This window comes from Cheilinus undulatus, linkage group 8 (assembly GCF_018320785.1).
Source record: "Cheilinus undulatus linkage group 8, ASM1832078v1, whole genome shotgun sequence".
In the NCBI taxonomy this organism is placed as follows: Eukaryota; Metazoa; Chordata; class Actinopteri; order Labriformes; family Labridae; genus Cheilinus; species Cheilinus undulatus.
Window position 1 is genome coordinate 25,351,035 of NC_054872.1, and position 19,505 is coordinate 25,370,539.

The 19,505-nt window shown below is 38.4% G+C and overlaps 1 protein-coding gene across 1 annotated transcript; it reads left to right on the top strand.

Moving 5' to 3' along the window:
- Positions 1-115: 115 nt before the first annotated feature.
- Positions 116-14,599, top strand: plekha8 (pleckstrin homology domain containing, family A (phosphoinositide binding specific) member 8). Its single transcript, XM_041793499.1, has 13 exons — positions 116-280; positions 724-840; positions 1,950-2,105; positions 3,784-3,905; positions 4,122-4,280; positions 4,390-4,430; positions 4,692-4,810; positions 8,453-8,798; positions 9,585-9,670; positions 12,012-12,070; positions 12,270-12,471; positions 12,562-12,623; positions 12,712-14,599. Exons 1-13 carry the CDS (start codon positions 241-243, stop codon positions 12,907-12,909), a joined length of 1,707 nt encoding a protein of 568 aa, XP_041649433.1. The 5' UTR covers positions 116-240; the 3' UTR covers positions 12,910-14,599.
- The last annotated feature ends 4,906 nt before the right edge of the window (positions 14,600-19,505 follow it).

Sequence of the window (19,505 nt, forward strand, 5' to 3'; positions counted from 1 at the left end):
AAAAATAAATCCTTCTGATGTAAGTGGGCGGAACGTCTCCAGGCTTTCGTGCTTGCGTAGAGTAACATTCACAAAAAAGTTTACGTACTTTAATTGGCGTAGCTGAGATATAGAGCCCGTGGAGCCGCGAACGTTACTCCACAAATCATACTCTGGGCCCGATGGAGTCGCCGCAATCAGCTGTGCATCATTTCTTGTTATGATAAACAAGTAATGAACGGCAAAAGACATAATTAAACAATGGAAGGAATGCTGTATAAATGGACCAATTACATAAGCGGTAAGACTACTCCGTAGTCGTCGGGTGTTTTTGATCGTAGTGCTCGTTTTTGTGGTTGCTAGCTAGCATGACAACGTCATAGCGTAGTTATACTGAGTTTGACTCGCAGCTAACGTTAGCTGGCCACAGCTTTATACTGTTGGAGTTTCTGCACCATTTAAAGTTAAGTAAGGTTTATTGTCTTATTAAAGCAAACTATGTAAACCATAAGAGAGTGGCTTTATTTATCTTTAAGGTTGTGCTGGCTAGTTACGGTAGTTCCCACCATCTGTCATTTTAATCTGACTTAACTGATTAGCTGTTGCTAACATAACGTAAGGGATAACTGTAACACTGTTTTACTCTGACTTTTACTTAGTGACTTCCAGTATTAAAGGCTTAACGCCTATTCTTATTAAAACAGCAGCGACGACACGTATTTTTTAACATGTTATATTTTTCAGGATGGCAGCCTCGTTGGTTTGTGCTCGATGGAGGAACTTTATCGTACTATGACTCACAAGAAGATGCCTGGAAAGGTTGCAAGGGCAGCATTAAAATTTCAGTTTGTGAAATACAAGGTCAGTATTACTAATTTGGACCGGTCCAGTGTGTTTGGTCATACAAATGTGCGTCAGTAAATGCACCGATTGTGACATCCGGCCTTTTGGCATTGAGAATGTTTAAATATCGATACACCCAATGTCAAATTTCGATTCTGATGTCTAATGTACCACTTCTTTGTGTCTGTTTTTAATCAGTTATAAGATATATTGTAACTGTTACTAGTTGTTCCTCCTCTGAAAATGTCACAGGAACATGTCTGTCAAATGGCATGGGGCTCCTCATTCCCAAAGAGGATGTAATACCTCCACATCCTGATATATCTTTTCATGTAGGAAGAAAAGATCTGAGCTTTTCCAACAGGTGAAATCTGCTTGATAAAAAACCTTCTTCTTTTTATCCTACGGTTAGATTTACTAGCTTGCCTGCATTAGATTGATGCAACACAACATATTTTTCACTGGCCATTGACACCAGCAAAAGTGATAACATAATTATGATTAGGTGATCATTATAAGAAGGATAAAGGTGCTTGAAATGGTTGCAATAAAAATGATGAGGTTGATAAATGGTTTTCATAACAATGAAAGTGGTCAACAATAACAAAATATGGTATTGATAATAATAATATTAGACATACTAAGTGTTTAATTTCATGGTAGTGTGTGTGTTCAAGATACTGTTTATGTAGATGTGAATGTAAATGTATGCACATACTCATATATCCTGGTATGCACAACATAACTCCATAATAATTTACCATATAGATGCAACGTAACTATCTGTCTGAAAACCTATGTCCAAGAAATTGGTATTCACATTTTATTTTTTTTCTTGTGCTTCACTCTTTTTTTGTTTCTTTTTTTTAATCACACTGTCTGTGGGATTATATTCTTTGTTACAAATTCTATTATAATATGGTGAGGTTTACGTTTCCTACCTCACAGCACATTTTTAACTTTATTCTTTCCTTGTAAACAATCTATCAATATCACAGCAAATTGTGTGTCTCGTGTAGATAAACAAGTCAGTTTATGCCATATCACTGGCCGATGGGCTGATGTCTGTCAAACAGGACTGATACTGGTATTTAACCAATATATTGTCTGCTGCTGTGTTTTTATAGTTCATCCCTCCGACTCTACACGAGTTGATCTCACCATCCCAGGAGAGCAGTACTTTTACCTCCGAGCTATCAATGCAGCAGAGAGGCAAAAATGGCTGGTGGCACTGGGGACAGCCAAAGCTTGCCTTACAGACAACCGAACAAAGAGAGAAAAAGGTATGAAGGTGCCATTACAGGTACATCTCAAACAATTAGAATATCATGAAAAGGTTCAATGTTTTTTGTCAATCATTTCAGAAAGTAAAACCCATATATAGACTCATTACACATAGAGTGAAATATTTCAAGCCTCTATTTCTTGAAATGTTGATGATTATGGCTCACAGATAATGAAAACCCAAAATTCAGTGTCTCAAAAATTTTAAAATTGTGAAAAAGTTCAATATTGGAAAGTCATGGTGTCACACCCTAATCAGCTGAGCCTTTAAATGGTCTCTCAGTCTGGGTCAGTAGGCTACACAATCATGGGGAAGACTGCAGACTTGACAGATGTCCAGAAGACAGTCATTGACACCCTCCACAAGGCGGGCAAGCCACAAAAGGTCATTGCTAAAGAAGCTGGTTGTTCACAGAGTGCTGGATCCAAGCATATTCATAGAAAGTTGAGTGGAAGGAAACAGTGTGGTAGGAAAAGGTTAACCAGCATAAGGGATAATCGCAGCCTTGAGAGGATTGTCAAGCAAAATCCATTCAAGAATTTGGGGGAGCTTCACAAGGAGTGGACTGAGGCTGGAGTCAGCGCATCAAGAGGCACTAGGCACAGACGAATCCTAGACATGGACTACAAATGTGGCATTCCTCGTATCAAGCCACTCCTGAACCAAAGACAATATCAGAAGCGTCTTACCTGAGCTGTGGAGAAAAAGAACTGGACTGTTCCTCAGTGGTCCAAAGTCCTCTTTTCAGATGAAAGTCAATTTTGCATGTCATTTGGAAATCAAGATCCCAGAGTCTGGAGGAAGAGTGGAGAGGCACAGAATCCACGTTGCGTGAAGTCCAGTGTGAAGTTTCCACAGTCAGTGATGATTTGGGCTGCCATGGCATCTGCTGGTGTTGGTCCACTGTGTTTTCTGAAGTCCACAGTCAACGCAGCCATCTACCAGAATATTTTAGAGCACTTCATGCTTCCTTCTGCTGACAAGCTTTATGGAGATGCTGATTTCATTTTCCAGTAGGACTTGGTACCCTCCCCACACTGCCAAAGGTATCAAAAGCTGGTTCAGTGACCATGGTGTTACTGTGCTTGATTGGCCTGAAAACTGGCCTGACCTGAACCTCATAGAGAATCTATGGAGTATTGTCAAGAGGAAGATGAGAGACACCAGCCCCAACAATGCAGATGACCTGAAGGCTGCCATCAAAGCAATCTGGGCTTCCATTGTACCTGAGCAGTGCCACAGGCTGATCGTCTCAATGCCACGCCACATTGATGCAGTAATTCATGCAAAAGGAGGCCCAACCAAGTATTGAGTGCATAGAAATGAGCATACTTTTCATAAGCCTGACATTTCTGTTTAAAATAACCTTTTTTTATGATCTTATGTAATATTAAAATTTTCTGAGACACTGAATTTTGGGTTTTCATTATCTCTAAGTCATAATCATCAACATTTCAAGAAAAAAAGGCTTGAAATACTTCACTCTATGTATAATGAGTCTATATTATATATGGGTTTCACTTTCTGAAATGACTGACAAAAAAATAGTGAACTTTGTCACGATATTCAAATTTTATGAGATGTACCTGTGCATCTGAATTTGCATACAAACGGCTTGTAGTTTTTTATAAAATTCTTTAAACGTCATTCTAAATGTTTTTTATTTGTTATTGAAGAGCTCCAGGAGAACACAGAGGCACTGAAAACAAAGATGTCAGAGCTCAGATTGTACTGTGACCTTCTCCTACAGCAAGTAAACAGGATCAAGGAGAATGATGAGCTAGGAGACACAGTGGAGGTAAGGTTAAAGTTTGGATGAGCTGACGAAATAAGAGAAGCTCCTCTTGGTGTGAATCTGCTTTATGGGGTAGCCTCAACTAGCACTGAATTAAATGGATCTCTTTTCTTGCTTTCCAATGTGCCAGAGGGGCAGCAAATGTTAGCGAGACTTTAGGACATTATTTGGATATGTGGCAGTGCTACCTCATTTGTTTCTGTCCATGTGCCTTTTCAGACAGGAATAGACACCGGAAACATGGTGAAGTCTACATGTACTACTTTCCTTAAGACGCTAGAGGAATGCATGCAGATAGCAAATCGTACTTTCAATACAGAAATGGTATCACAGAGTCCACCAGGATCCCCTCCAGTAGCAGCCATCAAACCTCAAAAGGTATGTTTATGTCTCCATGATCCCTTTGTCAGCCAGATAACTCAGTACCTTCTAGCATAAGCAGGATGGCTCAAAAATGATTTATTAATGATTTTCTTCTCTTCGACAGATTAAACCTGTCAATCATTTAAATCAGAATCTTGGGGAAAAGTAGGTTATTTTTTTCTGTCATCATATATTTATGTTCCTTTCATTGAATCTTCATCTATCATTAATGGTTACATAGATGTTCAAAGTAGCACTCTGTATAGTAATGCAGAAATGAAATACACTTTTATATGTTTTCTGTTGATGGAAAATTAGATTTATATTTGCATTCTAAATACAGTAAAAATGTTCTATATATGATTCATCTCAAAGGAGTCAAGCCCAAGTTTCAGAACTAACAAATTGTACTCCGATTCATCCCAGGTGGAGAGATTTGTCAGAGAATTCAGGAGAAACAATCGCACATGATAACCAGAGCCTTGATTCTGGGGCAGAGGGACCAGATGAGCCAGACAGACCAGATCATCACTCTTCCCCTTCAGGTAAGTCTGGTTTCCCAACACTGATCCTGAGGTAACAAAACTTGATGCATTCTTGAAAGTTAAGACCACACTGAACAAAAGGATTTACTTTGTGACTTCTTTGTGTCTGTATGTCATCTGAACTGATTGTTTTCTTTTAGTGAACAGACATTGATGGATGCCTAGTTTATTATTAGATTTCTCTGAGCAGGGCGAAGTAGTCTACTGCTGAGGCTGAAATATGGATTAAACATGTACTTTCTTCTGTGTTATTTTGGTTGAATTAAGACATACTTCATTTTGCTTTTCATACATTTTAAATGGAACTCTGCATATTAACTAACTATTACTTTGTTATATTAACATTATTGTCTTCTATATGTCTGTGCACAAAGAAACCAATTCAGTTTGTACATTTACCCACATAGACTTATGGCCGCCAAAAAAACAGCCTCTGTAACCAAAGTGTTTTTTTAAACTGCCAAAAACCAGGAAGTTTTCTGCATAACTGTACAGAATTTAAATGTTTACTAAAATCTTTATTTCTTTGCCTCATTACGAATTAGATACATTAAATAAAAACATTTAAAAGCTTCAACTCTTGGCTTTAAATGTAAATTGCTGTCTTTTCCCTGATGTTGTTAACATTTTATAAAATCATTGATCAAATCAAAATCATCAACTTCCTCCTCCTCTTCAAAACACATCTCTCATCCACTGAGCCTTGGCTAGCAGGTCCCAGTTCACTTCGTTTCTGGGTTTTCATTAAAGTGTAAGTAAAACCCCAGCTCAGCGCTAACTCCCCCCACTTCAGACTTTTGAAAAATGCACAAAAAATGGGCAGTTTGGTGCAGAGAGGTGGGAGGGGTAAATGACGGGGTTTTCCAGATGAGTTGCGAGTGACAGTGAAGTCCCCTTGCCAGAAAGTTACAAGGAGTCCCAAAGCACTGCAGCCTCAGAGTGATATTTTGAGGAGGGGGATCTTTCCCCTCCAGAGTCCCCTGTAGTGTGCTGTAGTGTGGTGGTGGACCGTGGTGGTCCTTAGCACTACCTGCTTTGGCTGTTGGCTCCAGCACTGGCGTTACTAAAGCTGTAACTCTTGGAGCTGAGGCAGTGCAGGTGCAGGAGAGGATGGGAGTGGTCTCTGAATGGTTCAGAAAAGATTTTTCAGAGCAGATGTCATTTTAAGCTAATTAAAAGCCATAAAATGCTGATTTGTATCAGTTTGGGTCAAACGTCAGAAATAACACCAGCAATGATGTGTTTTATCATAGTTCAGTCAGATACTTCAGTGTACAGCTGAAAAAAACGTTATAGTGTTCACTACCTCTTTAAATTCATTGTTGTTCTCAGCATCGGAAGGTTTCACTGCTCAACTCTGAAAACTTTTCTATCCATGAACTTTCCCATGTAGTGGCTAATGAGCCTAAAACATTCTTCATCCTATCTGCCTTTTACATGTGTGTTTTAGCAAAACATGTTGCAGTTCATTGGTTATATCTCTCAAAAGCAATAAGATCATCCAAATCACACTGATGTTGCATTAGGTCTTAAGGGTTTATACACAGAAATGTTGAATCCAGTCTAGATGAGTTAAAAGGATATATGCAAATGTAGGCTGCCATTGTTGCTTAATGCATTCTGGTTAGTGATGTCTTTGTTCTTCTTCCTTTGGAAAGTCATCCATAAAGCCTTTTTATTTTTAAAACAGTGGGATTTTAGTGAAGAGGACAATAAGGAAGTATTTACTGTAATGTAGATAAAGGTGATTATAAAGAAAGATGTGGGTAGAGCATCGCAACCTAGAGTGCATTGAACAACAATAGCAACATGTGAAATGCATATATTTTTTAACTGTATTAAAATATTGAAATCTTGTGTTTCTTTGTACAAAAAGCATTTAAAAGACACAGCTGATATTCTAATAAGGAAAAGATGTCTTTAGATTCCCTTAAAACACATTATAAAACACACTTGAGAAGTCACATTTTATCTATACTGATGTACTAGACATGACTTTTAATCAATCAATTTATCTGAAAAAAGTCAAATTGGTCAACAGAGTGCATCTTTTGACTCAGTTAATCACTGTAAATAAAAATGCACTACTTTGATTCCAAGTTTACATAAGTGAGGCATTTAACACTTGTATATAACAGTGAAATAATAAGATTAAAAGTAGCATTAGTATTATTTTTCCTTTTTTGTCATCTGTTTATTTTTTTGATTTATACTTTAGCATTTATACATGTCAGGGTTACACACAAATCCAAACCATGACCATGATTAATACCAACAACAGCAAACAAACAAAACAAAAAAGACATCAACATGTTTCATTACAAAACCACATATAAGGAGAATATAGCTTGCATGTACTCTCACCTGTCTAAATATTCATTTCATAATTAAAAGTTGCAATTATCCTGTACAGGGCTGACAGGCCTCAGAACAAGACAGACAGACAGGATTTCTCATAATTGATCTGATTTGATCACAATTAATATTTGTGATGTTGAAATGCACTCTTAAGAACCAGTGCTTCTGTTGAGAAACATTCTAGTTTATGAATTTTCCAGTTGGACAAAACCATTCTTTTGGCAGCCAAAAAGTCTAAACCAACTGTCTTTCTGTCTTGTTTTTAGCCGTGCAGCCGTGTCCCAGCAGACACATAGCTGGACATGGAGCAATATTTACTTTAATAATTACTGAGGTTTACTTACAGACTTCTGTCCAAAAAGACCTAACTGCAGGGCAGTTCTACAACATATGCATTATTCCAATGTAAGAAGATTAATATAAAATAAGACTTGAATAAGAGCTATGAAAGATTTGACAAACGTTTTGTTAGACTGTTACTGCAGTTATGGATGCTAAACTTGTCTAAACTGCAAATAGCAGTCAAAGAAAGAGTAGTGACTTCATTAGAATTACTACAAATAGACAGGCAAAAACTCAGGTTGTAGTGCTATCCTAATTTCCTGGCTGATCTGTCCTTACCCTTTGTTTCACAAAGCCCAGTGCAGAATCAATCACAACTGAAACCTTTTGCACCTGATTGTGATGATGTGTGCCTTACTTGACTCTCTGTGGTCTGTTTGTGGGACCCTTTAGGGGCCTAGGGCTAGCTTTGTTGGTGGAAACTAAAAGAACTGGTGCTAACCCAGTTCCCAGCCTGGAACTAGCACTAGCACCAGCTCAGTCGAAAAGGGGCTTCAGTGCTTTCACTAACTGGGCCTTCCATGTTTAGAGCTTGGGTCTTGGGTGCTTGAACTCATTGTCCAGCCTTTCTGTGGTGGGTCTAATTGAGTAAGACATTTGTGAAGGGATGTTCTCCCTTTAGGAGATGAACTGACTTTAGTGGCCCATCAGTCAACATAGTTGGGACTCTGAGGGGTTACTTGATGGGATAAGTGGCATTTGCATTTTCACTACCTGAAGCTTTCATGCTCATAGCCTGGGTGGCGGTGCTGTGGCAGGTAGGGCCATGTGGTAGATTATGTAACTTATGAGAAGCACACAGAGGCATAATTGAGATCAGGGTTCTCTTCACTAAGTGCCATTAATGTAATGAAACCATATTCTGGATGTTTTTGAGTTTCCACAGCATTTTTCTTAAAAAATCATTGTGCATGTCTTCTATTTGTCCTCTGTATTATGCAGACAGTGAAGCCGCAAACGGAAACAGCTCCATCTCAGAGGAGCGAGTCGATCCTTCATCAGCTACTATTCAAAATACCTCTGAGACAGAACACTACGAGCAGCCAGCAGAGGAGGGTGAAGATGAAAACGATGAGGATGATAAAGACGAGACAGAAAAAGAGCAGAAGCACACACCGGACCAAAGTCAAGAGCACGACAACAATAGCAAGGAAGTGGACGCTGTTGAGTCTCAACACCAACAGGAAGCTGTCTCAGACCAAGAAGAGGCTCAGAGGGAAGGTGAAAGTTCAACAGAACAAGAGGATACAGAGCAGGTGGAAACTTTCTTCAGCACAATGAGTCACAGGTACGAAAATGCTACTCCAGAAGGTCACATCCTTTAGGAGACATGATTACTGTATGAATTTACTGTATGATCATCTGTTGCATTTCACTCTGACAGTATTAGGATTAACTTATCTAAGCTTTTGTAGTTTTTTCTCTTTGAGGCACTGCACTTTTTATCTGCACAGATACTTACCGGTAGTTTATGAGAACTATTTCTAATTGTCTAACAGTGTTACACAGAATAAATGTAAAACAAGAAGTATGGAAGATTTTAACTGAACAAAGATGTATTGATAAGTGTTTTATATTAGTGTGTTCTCTCTTGATCACAACACAGAGAGGCCCTCAGCTGATATTTGGGTTTGTAAAGCTTTTTTGTTTCCTCTGTATGATGCATATATTTTACTTTCCTTTTTTAAAACCTTGGAGAGTGTTACTGAACAATGGACATCAATGTTTTATTAACGTCTGTAATATTTAGATATGACATGATCTTTATTATAATGATTGTCTCAATAATCCAGTATTCAGCTGCAAGATGGGGACCACAGTTAGCACATTTTTAGGAAGTTTTACACCATCATCATAAGCACAAAGTAGAAGAAACTCTGTTAAGTTATAGTTAAAGTAGCAGAATAGTCTCAGGTATTGTCAGGCAAAGAATTGCATGACACAGTGTGAATCATTTCTCTGGTTTGATTTTGGCGTTTGTATCTTTTTCTGTTTGATTTGATCAAATAAAACCTGAAATGGTGTACTCCTCTCTAATATATTCTCTTGTTTGAATCTGTTTTACCTCTTTTAGATTTAGTGATATAAGACTGGACGACGACAATGGTATCCCTACTCAAGAGTTTTTGGACTCATGCTATGCAATAGTGCCTGTATTAGGTAGGCTGGTCACTTTTAGTCTCTCCTCATCTTAATCTTTTCCTCTTCCTCCTGACACCACACATGTGGTCACCCTTTATGACCTTATATGGGAAACTTTCTTCTTTCTGCCTGTGCATGCCCTGCCAATCATTTCTTTCTGTATTCAAGGAGGGAAAGCTTTCTGTCTTGGGTTCATCATCATCCTTTCCTTTCATGCTTTCATTATTTCTTTCTGCACTTGACTGTTTTTAGCAGCTCTTTTTTCTTTTGGTCTACAATATGTTTATTTGGTTGCACATTTTGTCATTGTTGTGTCTTTATTACTGTGTACCACACATGGTTCTAATGTTATTGATTGTTTAGTGCCAGTTCCTAACAAATTAATTAAAATAAAAGGTCCAGACTGAACTTGTTATATGATTTACAGAGACCCAACATTAATGCCACATGACAGGTGCAAAACCAACATAAACAAGTTCAAGATTGTGATTTTTACTGTAATCTCTTAGACAGCTGACAAAACTCGAGACATAAGATACCTCTCCTGTTGTGATCTTTATCAGGAACTGCACATTAATAAAGAGGAGAGTAGAGCTGAATGATTTGAGCCACATTTATTTTGATCAATATTGAGATCATAATTATGAATTAAGATTGTTGATATTATTTTAGTTTAGACTGGTTGAGTGTGGAGAAGAGAATGGAAGGGAAGTAAGGTGAAGTTGAGAAAAAAAAAGAAATGACATTAAAGCATAGAAAACAGTATATCACATAAACGAGCTACAGTATTACATTTTCAGTAGAGGACCATGAGTCTTCTGAGGGTGCAAAAAATGCTTTCAATCTTATTTCTTTGATAGTGGTAAGGCAAATATCATGAATACAATTAAAACTCAATTTATCGTAGACTTCAATGGGAGAGGCGACTGAGCTTGTCTGATTGGATGTGAGTTGCATTTACACAACCATTATGGATTTGCCAATGATGCATACATGCAGTATTTCCAACCATTGTCTGAAGTGAACACACTGTACAGCTAGGTCTGTAATTATACGGACAGCAACTCAATTTATATCATTTCCCTATGAACCACCACAATGGATTTAAGTGGTGGTTATCGATGATGTGGCTGGCGATCAAAGTAAATTCTGAAGTGTATACTATATACCTTAGATACTATACTCTGCTCACATTTAGCCAAATGCTGCAAAGTGTATTTTGGCCTTCTTTAAATCTGTGGTTCTCAACTGATCTAGCATCAGGGCTCATCACCATCTCTTTAATGATAAATTACGACCCAAATTTGTTCAATTTTCTCATCATAACTAAATGTTATAATTCAGCTGAATTTATAATAAAAATAAGGCCAGGTTAGATTTAAAATGGAACAAAAAATGTAAAGAAACAAAGAGATGGAAACATATCCCATCATAAACTTTTCGCCACACACATCTGAAAATGCCCACTGAAAATGGCTTTGCAATCCATTTTGAATATTCAGTGGCCAGGACACTACTTGATCTTAACCCAGTAGAGCACTGAGTTACTGATGACAAAACTGAGGGCAGAAAGACCCACAAACAAGCTGCAACTAAAGGCAGCTACAGTAAATGCTTGGCAAAAGACATGCAAAGAGGAAGCTCAGAATTTGGTGATGTCCACGGGCTCCAGACATCAGGCAGCCATTGACTGTAAAGGATCTTCAGCCAAGTTTTTAGTCTTATTAAATGTTTTTAATTATGCAAGATTTTTCCAGGTATTTTAGCCCCTTATAATGGAGGTACTCTGAATAAAATGTCTGTTACTCCTTAATAATAAATGCAAGATTTTTGCAAACCTCTTACATTACAGCTGAAAGTCTCCACTACAGTCACACTGATTTTTTTTAATTCAAACCTATATTGGTGGTGAAGAGAAGCAAAATAATACAAATGATGTTGTAGTCCAAATACTCACAGAGCTAACAGTATATACTATGTTTACAGTGAAGACTAAAGTATTGTGTTTGTAGGCTGAATTAATCGTAACATGATGCCTTTCTTCAGTGGTCTTCGTAAACTTTGTTAATCTATTGATGGTGATAGGGGGTTAATATAAATCAAGTTTCAATCTTTTACTTGATTCTGCCTGCTCATATCTCACTTCACCACAAATTAAAAACTCCCATAAAGTTCTAGCGATATTCAGGCTTTTATTATTCTCTCAGTAAATATGCAGTTTATAGTACTATTTTTGCTGAAGTTATTTCACATGATTTTTCTCCTCCTTTATTGTAACTTTACAAGAAAAGCCTCAAAAAAATTAAGCACTCAGTCTTTCAGAACAACAAAGAAGTGACAATGGATTTTCTCTTCTCAGACAAGCTGGGGTCCACAGTGTTTGCACCAGTTAAAATGGATTTTGTTGGAAATATTAAGGTACGTGTAAACATTGCGGTTGTTCTGCAAAATAAATTATAGCACAGTTGTTATGCACCTTTCACAACCTAGGGAAACTGTAGCATTGTATTTTCCCTTATTCGCATTTTATCTCGCAAAAATTGACAGAAATTTTCGGACATTTTTAAAAATGTGAACGGACAGAAAATACATTTAAGTCTGTGTGTCCACTTTGCAGAAAATTCACCAGAAGCTGATGTCAGACCCCAACAACTTCCCCACACTACAGTCCATCGTTCTGCATGAGGTCCACACAGATGTTGCCAAGGTGCGCAACTCAGCCACAGAAGCTCTGCTCTGGCTCCGACGAGGCCTGAAGTTCCTCAAAGAGTTTCTTTCAGAGGTTAATGCAGGAGAACAAGACATCCAAGGAGCACTGAGTGAGTGTGATTCTTACAGATAAGTTTAATACAAAGATCTGTCTTTATCTCTTCACTGTCAGGGTAAATCATACTCTGTCTTAAATACAGATAACGCTTATGGAAAGACCCTTCGACAGTACCATGGATGGGTTGTGCGAGGTGTTTTTGCTGTAAGTATTTCTAACTTTCATCTCTTCTTCTTCTTGCTCAGAGGTCACTCTGTATTTTGAGTTTGACCACTTGTTTTTGTTGTTCCAGCTGGCCCTTCGAGCTGCCCCATCTTATCAGAGCTTCACTGCTGCCCTGGTGTCAAAAGAAGGCGATGAACTGAAGAGCAGCTTCACCAGTGGCATGCACAGGGACCTGGGGGTGTACCTGCCCGCCATGGAGAAGCAGCTGGCAGTCCTCGATGTTCTGTACGAAGAATACAACCTGGAGTCTGATGAAGTGGTGTGAAAGCTGAACACATAGATGATCGGGGCTTGAGGAAGAGCAGATCCTGACCGCAGGGGGTAGGGAAGTGAAAACCTGCTGGAGGAAGGTGCCACGTGCATCAAGGTGCATCTCGTATACGAAATAGTGCAGCATGTCCCGTGTGTGAGTTGTTGAATTCTACATCTGTAGAGGGTGAAGTTTTGAAGAAGGTCCGGAATACAGGCATTTGGAAGCCCACAACAGGAAAAGCAGGCATTAACAATGAAGGTGTTATTTGCTGACAAAATGTAGATTCTGTGTCTTATTTAAAAGACAGTGAAGTGGTTTTTATGCAGATGCAAACCTTAAGGATTCATGGTTAACTATTTGGGGTGCATTGTGGCAGTTTTGAACTGTACATGTTTGAGGTACATAAGCACAGGGAGTTAAGCCTCAGTAACAACCCTGAAGATTATTTATGACTCTCTCCAGAATGCAGTTATTGTGTGATCATGATTGTTCTGCCCTTGGACAAAGAGGAATGCTGCAGCAAACAAACAGGCCATTTAAAGATAAGTCAGATTGTTACAGTGCCCTTTATATGCCTAAAGTATGAGATAGAATTGCGTACTGGGCTCCCATTGGTGTAATGAGTAAACATATTGCCTTGCACTAACTAAAGTTTGGTGGAAATGATATACAAAAGTATATGGCTAATAATCAATATAAATTTAGTTTCGTCTTGAAATTTGAATCTTAACTCTGCAGTTTGACAATGTATTGTTTAACATGTTATGAGCTAACACTCTAGAGACTTTTCATGGGACCAAAAAGGAACTGTCATGTGAATGGCTTTAGCCTCCGCTGCCTACAGTACCACAACAAACAAGAGTGAATTAAGTGTGTAGCTGTGTACTGACAACTGCTGAATATTTATGTGGACGTCCTCTGCACAAACCTATGCATTGTTTGCAATTTCACAATGTCTATTTATTACGTCTTAAGTTATAAAGTTCATACCAATGTCATTTGGATTTAGTGACATGTTTATTGAACTTTTGTATGAATGTATGGACATTTGTACTCACAGCGCATGTTGGATGATTGCATGGTTTTATGTAACAAATAACACCAGTGCCAGTAGAAACTGAATATAGGTTAAGACCTAGAACTAATTTAAGTAAATGTATCATCTCAAAGAGTATAAAACATCAAAGTTTTATTAAATTGCTTCTCTTTCATCTCTGCACTGATACTGAACATCCTCCTTCAGCATCCTCCTTACGCTACAGATTTCAGCCATTCACAATTTCATCTTTGTGCTGTCCTACAGTAACTTGATTATTATTACCAGCTGTTCTCAATAATTTATGATGTCAGTTCAACAAAGATGATTGGTTAGAGTCTGCTCCCCGGGCAGGTTCAAGTTTGTCAACAGAACCACTGAGCCATTCGAACAAACCAGGGACATCCTCACAGGGCTTTTTTTAAACCAAGACAAACCATGAAGTATTTTTAACTTCTAACTTTTTTTCCTTGCGTTTTCAGGATTACATTTGGTAATAATTAATTGGCAGAAGGTTTACACATCTGATGTGCAATAGCTTTCTCTGTTGCAGATAATTCCACTGTTTATCCTGAAATAATGCTATTGTAATAGTACAAACACTTGATTTGTTTTTCTATGATTGTATAGAAAATGCTGTCTGATTTTTACATAATAAATAACTAAACTGTCCAACTCTGTGTTCAGTCCTGTCAGAGAAAAATGCATTGTTGTCTACCAAGTTGAGATATGCATGCTGTGATTTATGAAGACCTACAGTGCTTAACAAATTTATTAGACCACCTGTCATATTTGTCTCAAAGACCGTCCAGCATCATGAAGTGCATTAATGCGGACTCTTTCATTTTCAGTGAGCTCTCCACGTTTTACCATTTTGAACAGGAATGAGGGATTTTAAACTGAATTCACTCAAATTTGAGCCGGCTCACCGGGCTTCTCTGAGAAGTCAGAAATTAATCAAGCATAACATTCAACCACTAAAACTATTTTTTCTGTTCAGGAATGCAAGTAAATAACTATAATTTGACATATTAATCAAGAAATATTAATGTGCTTTACTATTTTTTCCATTTTTTTGCAAATCAGTAAATTTGAAAATTCACGGATAACAATAATAATTCTATTTTATCATTAAAAATATCATTTGGGTTAAAGAGCTTCTACATATTGGTGTATGAACCATTGCAGAAACATAAAAAAAAGATTTTGGTAATTACCAATGCTGTTAATTTAGGGCAGCTGTGGCATAAACCTCACTTTGGTTAGGGTGAGAGTGGTCTAATAAATTTGTTAAGCACTGTACACCCACCAAATGCTCCATTAGGTGTGCAGTGCCTATATAAAGTATTCACCCTCTTGGATGTTTTACCTGTTTATTGATTTGATAAATCAATAGTGGTTAATATAATTTGGCTTGTCAAAAAAAAAAAAAAAAAAACCTCTTTCATCAGTATTCATGGCCACTGTTACACCATGAAGAAAAAAGAACACTCCAAGCAACTCTGAAAAAGCTTATTGTAAAGTACAAGCCAGGGGATGGATAGAGAACATTTCCATGGCACTGAACATCCCCAGAGTTTAGTTAAATCCATCATTAAGAAACAAGGAATCTGGCACCTAAATCTGCTTAGTGAGAGTGGCCTTTAAGACACCTCTGAATGCTCTGAAGGAGTTACAAGCTTCAGCAGCTGAAATGGGAGAGAATCTGCATACAACAATTGTTGCCAGGTTCTTCACCAGTCAAAGCTTTATGGAAGAGTTGCAAAGAGAAAGCCACTGTTGAAGAAAACTCATTAAATCTCGACTAGAGTTCACCAGAAGGCATGTTGGAGACTCAGGGTCAAATGGGACAAAGTCCTTTGTACTGATGAGACCAAAATGGTGCTTCTTGTTCATCAGACAATATGCTTTGTTTGGCTGACACCATAACCCTGGAATGCTCATATAGGTAGAGGGTTAAATGAAAGAACTACAGGAAAATCCTGGAGGAAAATCTTAACGAGTCTGCAGGAGAACTATGGCATGGAAGATTTATCTATTTCAACAAGACAATAAGCCAAAGTATACAGTGAAAGCTACACAGAAATGTTTTAAAGACAACAAGGTGAATGTTCTGGAGAAGCCAAGTCAAAGCCCAGACTTCAGTTTGATAGAGAATTTGAGGCTGGAAAAGGGCTGTTCACGCCTGATCACTATGACACCTGACAGAGCAGTTTTGCAAACGTGGATGGAGTAAAATTGCAGTATCCAGTTGTGCAAGCCTAAGAAAAATCAGACTAATTCAAGCAAATGGCAACATAACTCAACCTCTCGATCCAACCAAGGTATTCAGGTATTCAAGGGCATCTCTGAATGCACATGTCAAACCTTGAAGCAGATGGGCTACAGCAGGAGAAGACCACACTGGGTGTACCTCCTGTCAGCTAATAACAGGAAACTTAGGATAAATATTTCACCCAGGCTCAATAGAATATTGGACAAACCTTCCCTGGTTTTTAATTCAATTTCATTTTGGTTATCATTGCAAGCACACAATAGAGCTTCAGTCAGTTTTGTTTTGTTTTGATATTTTTATTGTAGTTTCAGTTAAGTAAAAATGATTAAATTTAGATATTTTGATATTTTATGTTTGATAGCCTTAATTCCAAAACCATGGCAAGATCACTCTCTATGTGTCTAAATTGGTCAAAAGTTTCTTTATTTTTTATGTATAATTAAGATTTAAATCAAGCATTACACAAAGATATTTGGATACACTGTTTTAATCTCCCCGGCTATAATGAAAATGTCAGCATGGAAAAGCTGCTTGGTTTTAAAAAGAACATGCCATTTGTTTTGCTTATGTCACAAGTCAAGCCAGGGTGTGATCACTTCAAGTTCTGGCTGCAGACCATACACCTCTGACAGAAATATACAAAATACACGCTAAAACTCCATCCATCCATCTTCTATACCCCTATCCCATTTGAGGTTGCAGGGGGCCTGGAGCCTATCCCAGCTGTCACTGGGCGAGAGGTGGGATACACCCTGGACTGGTCACCTGTCAATAGCAGGGCCGACTGTAGCGCTGCATTATGTAATAACGCCGCATTATGTGATAATGTAATACATTTTCCATCCATCATGTAATAACGCTGTATTTTCTAAGCCACTAAGCGATTAGGGTTAGGGCAAGGCAGTAGGGTAGGTGTTTAGTCTAGAGCCCTGAAGGGGGGTTAGGTTTAGGCATAAGTCACTAAGTGGTTAGAGTTAGGGCAAGGTAGTTGGGTAGGACATACCTTGGAGCCCACACTAAGTCCTATGGTTAGGGTTATTACATAATGCGGCATTATTACATAATGTGGCTTTACAACGACATATAGAGACAGACAACCAGGCACACCTACAGACCATTGAGAGTCACCAATTACCGGAGTACCCGAAGAGAACCCAATCATGGACAGGGAGAACATGCAATATGCTAAAACTTTAAAAATAAAATTGGAGTAAAGTTCCGTTTAGGGTTATGGTAATGTTTAGGAATCCAAAAGTTAGAAGTTAAAAAGCGTATCTGCAAAACCTAATTGCAAAATGTTTAATAAAGCAGAGTAAACAGTCTGCTTTACAGGAGAAAAAGCTTGTCCTCCATGATAACGTTTAAAGCAGCAAACGTGGCTTACGTCACTCTGTTAGCTGTGAAGCTGCTACGAAGCTAACATAGCTACACAGCTGATGTAGCTACCCAGCTAACTCAGCTATGAAACAATGTGGCTGAAGCTAAGCTTGCAAAGATGCTACATAGCTATGTTAGCTATAGCTGCATTGCTAAAGCTAACATTGCTAAAACTAAGTTAGTTACATTGGCTTTTCTAAATGTTGATCACAGAGCCAGCTGAGCTTAGCTTTAGCTTACTCCAACAGCTAAAGTGTGCCACTGTTCATGTATCTACTTCTAAAACAGTTTGATACATAGTTTAATCAAAATTAGACCTCTGACCTTTGTTTCATGTATGAAATGTTCTTAGACTGTAATGTTTACAGTCTGGTTATTTCATGAATGTAATGCCAGACTTTGTTTATGAATAAAGTTAAATTTAAACAAAAAGAAATCTGGAAATAAGATTTACTTGCAAATTATGGCACTTTTGTTTTGACAAAGATAACAGCCAGACTTAACCTGACACGCCAGATGGATATGTTTCACACATCCATCTAGAAAACCTTCAATACTAAGCATTTGGGAAAGGGCAGAGGATTTGAAAAAAACTCGGAGTGTGGTTGGATGAATGTTCTCTGTCACATCTTTACGGGCGTAAAGATGTGACAGAGAACACAGGTTCGCGTGCGCAGCTACTGAGGAATAACGCAAACCACGGCAACCAAGACATGTCAGTGCACGACTTTTGTCTTTTTTGAAAAGAAAACAACTCACTGCTTTTCTTTGTTCTTCTTTTAACGAAGAAATATCTTCAAGTTCTGATAAAACTGGCGCTTTAGCAGCATCCACGCTGAGCTCTTCCGCCATAATTGCACTGGTCTCTTGTTACTGCTTGCTTACCTCTTGACTCCAATGAGCCTGAAAGTACTGCCCCTCATCGCTGATTGGTTCTGTCACTTTCTAACCAGGCCCAAACAGTTCAGATGGGAGCTTTGCAAGATGGATTCGCCAGTGAAAAATAAGGAAACAGGCGTATCCATCTGCTTTGCAAGGTTAAGCCAGACTGTCTTGATACCATGACACACTTGTGGAGGATCAGTAATGTAAAGATGTAAATGTAAAATAATATGGGACTGATCACAGAGCCTTAAGGCACACCTATTGTGCTTTTAGGTTGCTCGAGAGGCTCCATTCATTTTCACACACTGCGTCCTATCAGATATAAAGACATCCATGCTAGCACTCTTGATGAAAAAGTAAATTTAGAAAGGAAGTTTGAGTAAACATTAGTGCCACTGATCTTGATTAACAGCTGCATACCTTTCTGAGTGTTAAATGAGGGTTTTGCACATGCAGTGGTTGAGTGTCCTCTGCCAGGACCAGACATCCTGCATGCTGCTCATTCCTGCCTATAGGTCAGGGATTTTCACTCAGCCCGGGCCAATAGCTGGGTCCCTGCCTGTTTCCTGTCCCTGTGGCCTCCTTTGCATTGCCCCCACAGGAGTAATCCCACACCACACACACTTGCACCAAAATAGCTCCTTTTGTTGGAAAAAGTGTTTGATTTCACTCATCAAGTTAATACCTATGAGAGCTCAAAATAGAGCCAGCTAACCCCAGGCTGAACTTCATGACCCGAATCTTTGAGAGTGAGGTGATCATTAAAGTGAAATGTTCTGAAATAATTTGACTGTAAAACAATTTCACAGATCCTAAACTCCTAAAATTCTTTAAGTTGTGGGATTTTTATGTCTTCAAAGCAGATCTTTCATTACAGAATCAGGATGTCTTCTGCATCTTAAGCAACATTTTCCTGAGACATCTGTGGCCCAAATCTGATTGGCCGGGTCAAGGGAATGCACATGATGGGATAAATACACCAAGGTAAGCTTTTACTTGGGCATCAACGCAGACAAATGGTCCTGATGTGATTTA

Bases quoted from the DNA above. Each gene is read 5' to 3' on its own strand.
- plekha8 (XM_041793499.1), top strand. From the start codon at position 241: ATGGAAGGAATGCTGTATAAATGGACCAATTACATAAGCG. The intron at 12,071-12,269 runs GTACGTGTAAAC...TCCACTTTGCAG, and splicing joins ATTTTGTTGGAAATATTAAG to AAAATTCACCAGAAGCTGAT. The intron at 12,624-12,711 runs GTAAGTATTTCT...TTGTTGTTCCAG, and splicing joins TTGTGCGAGGTGTTTTTGCT to CTGGCCCTTCGAGCTGCCCC.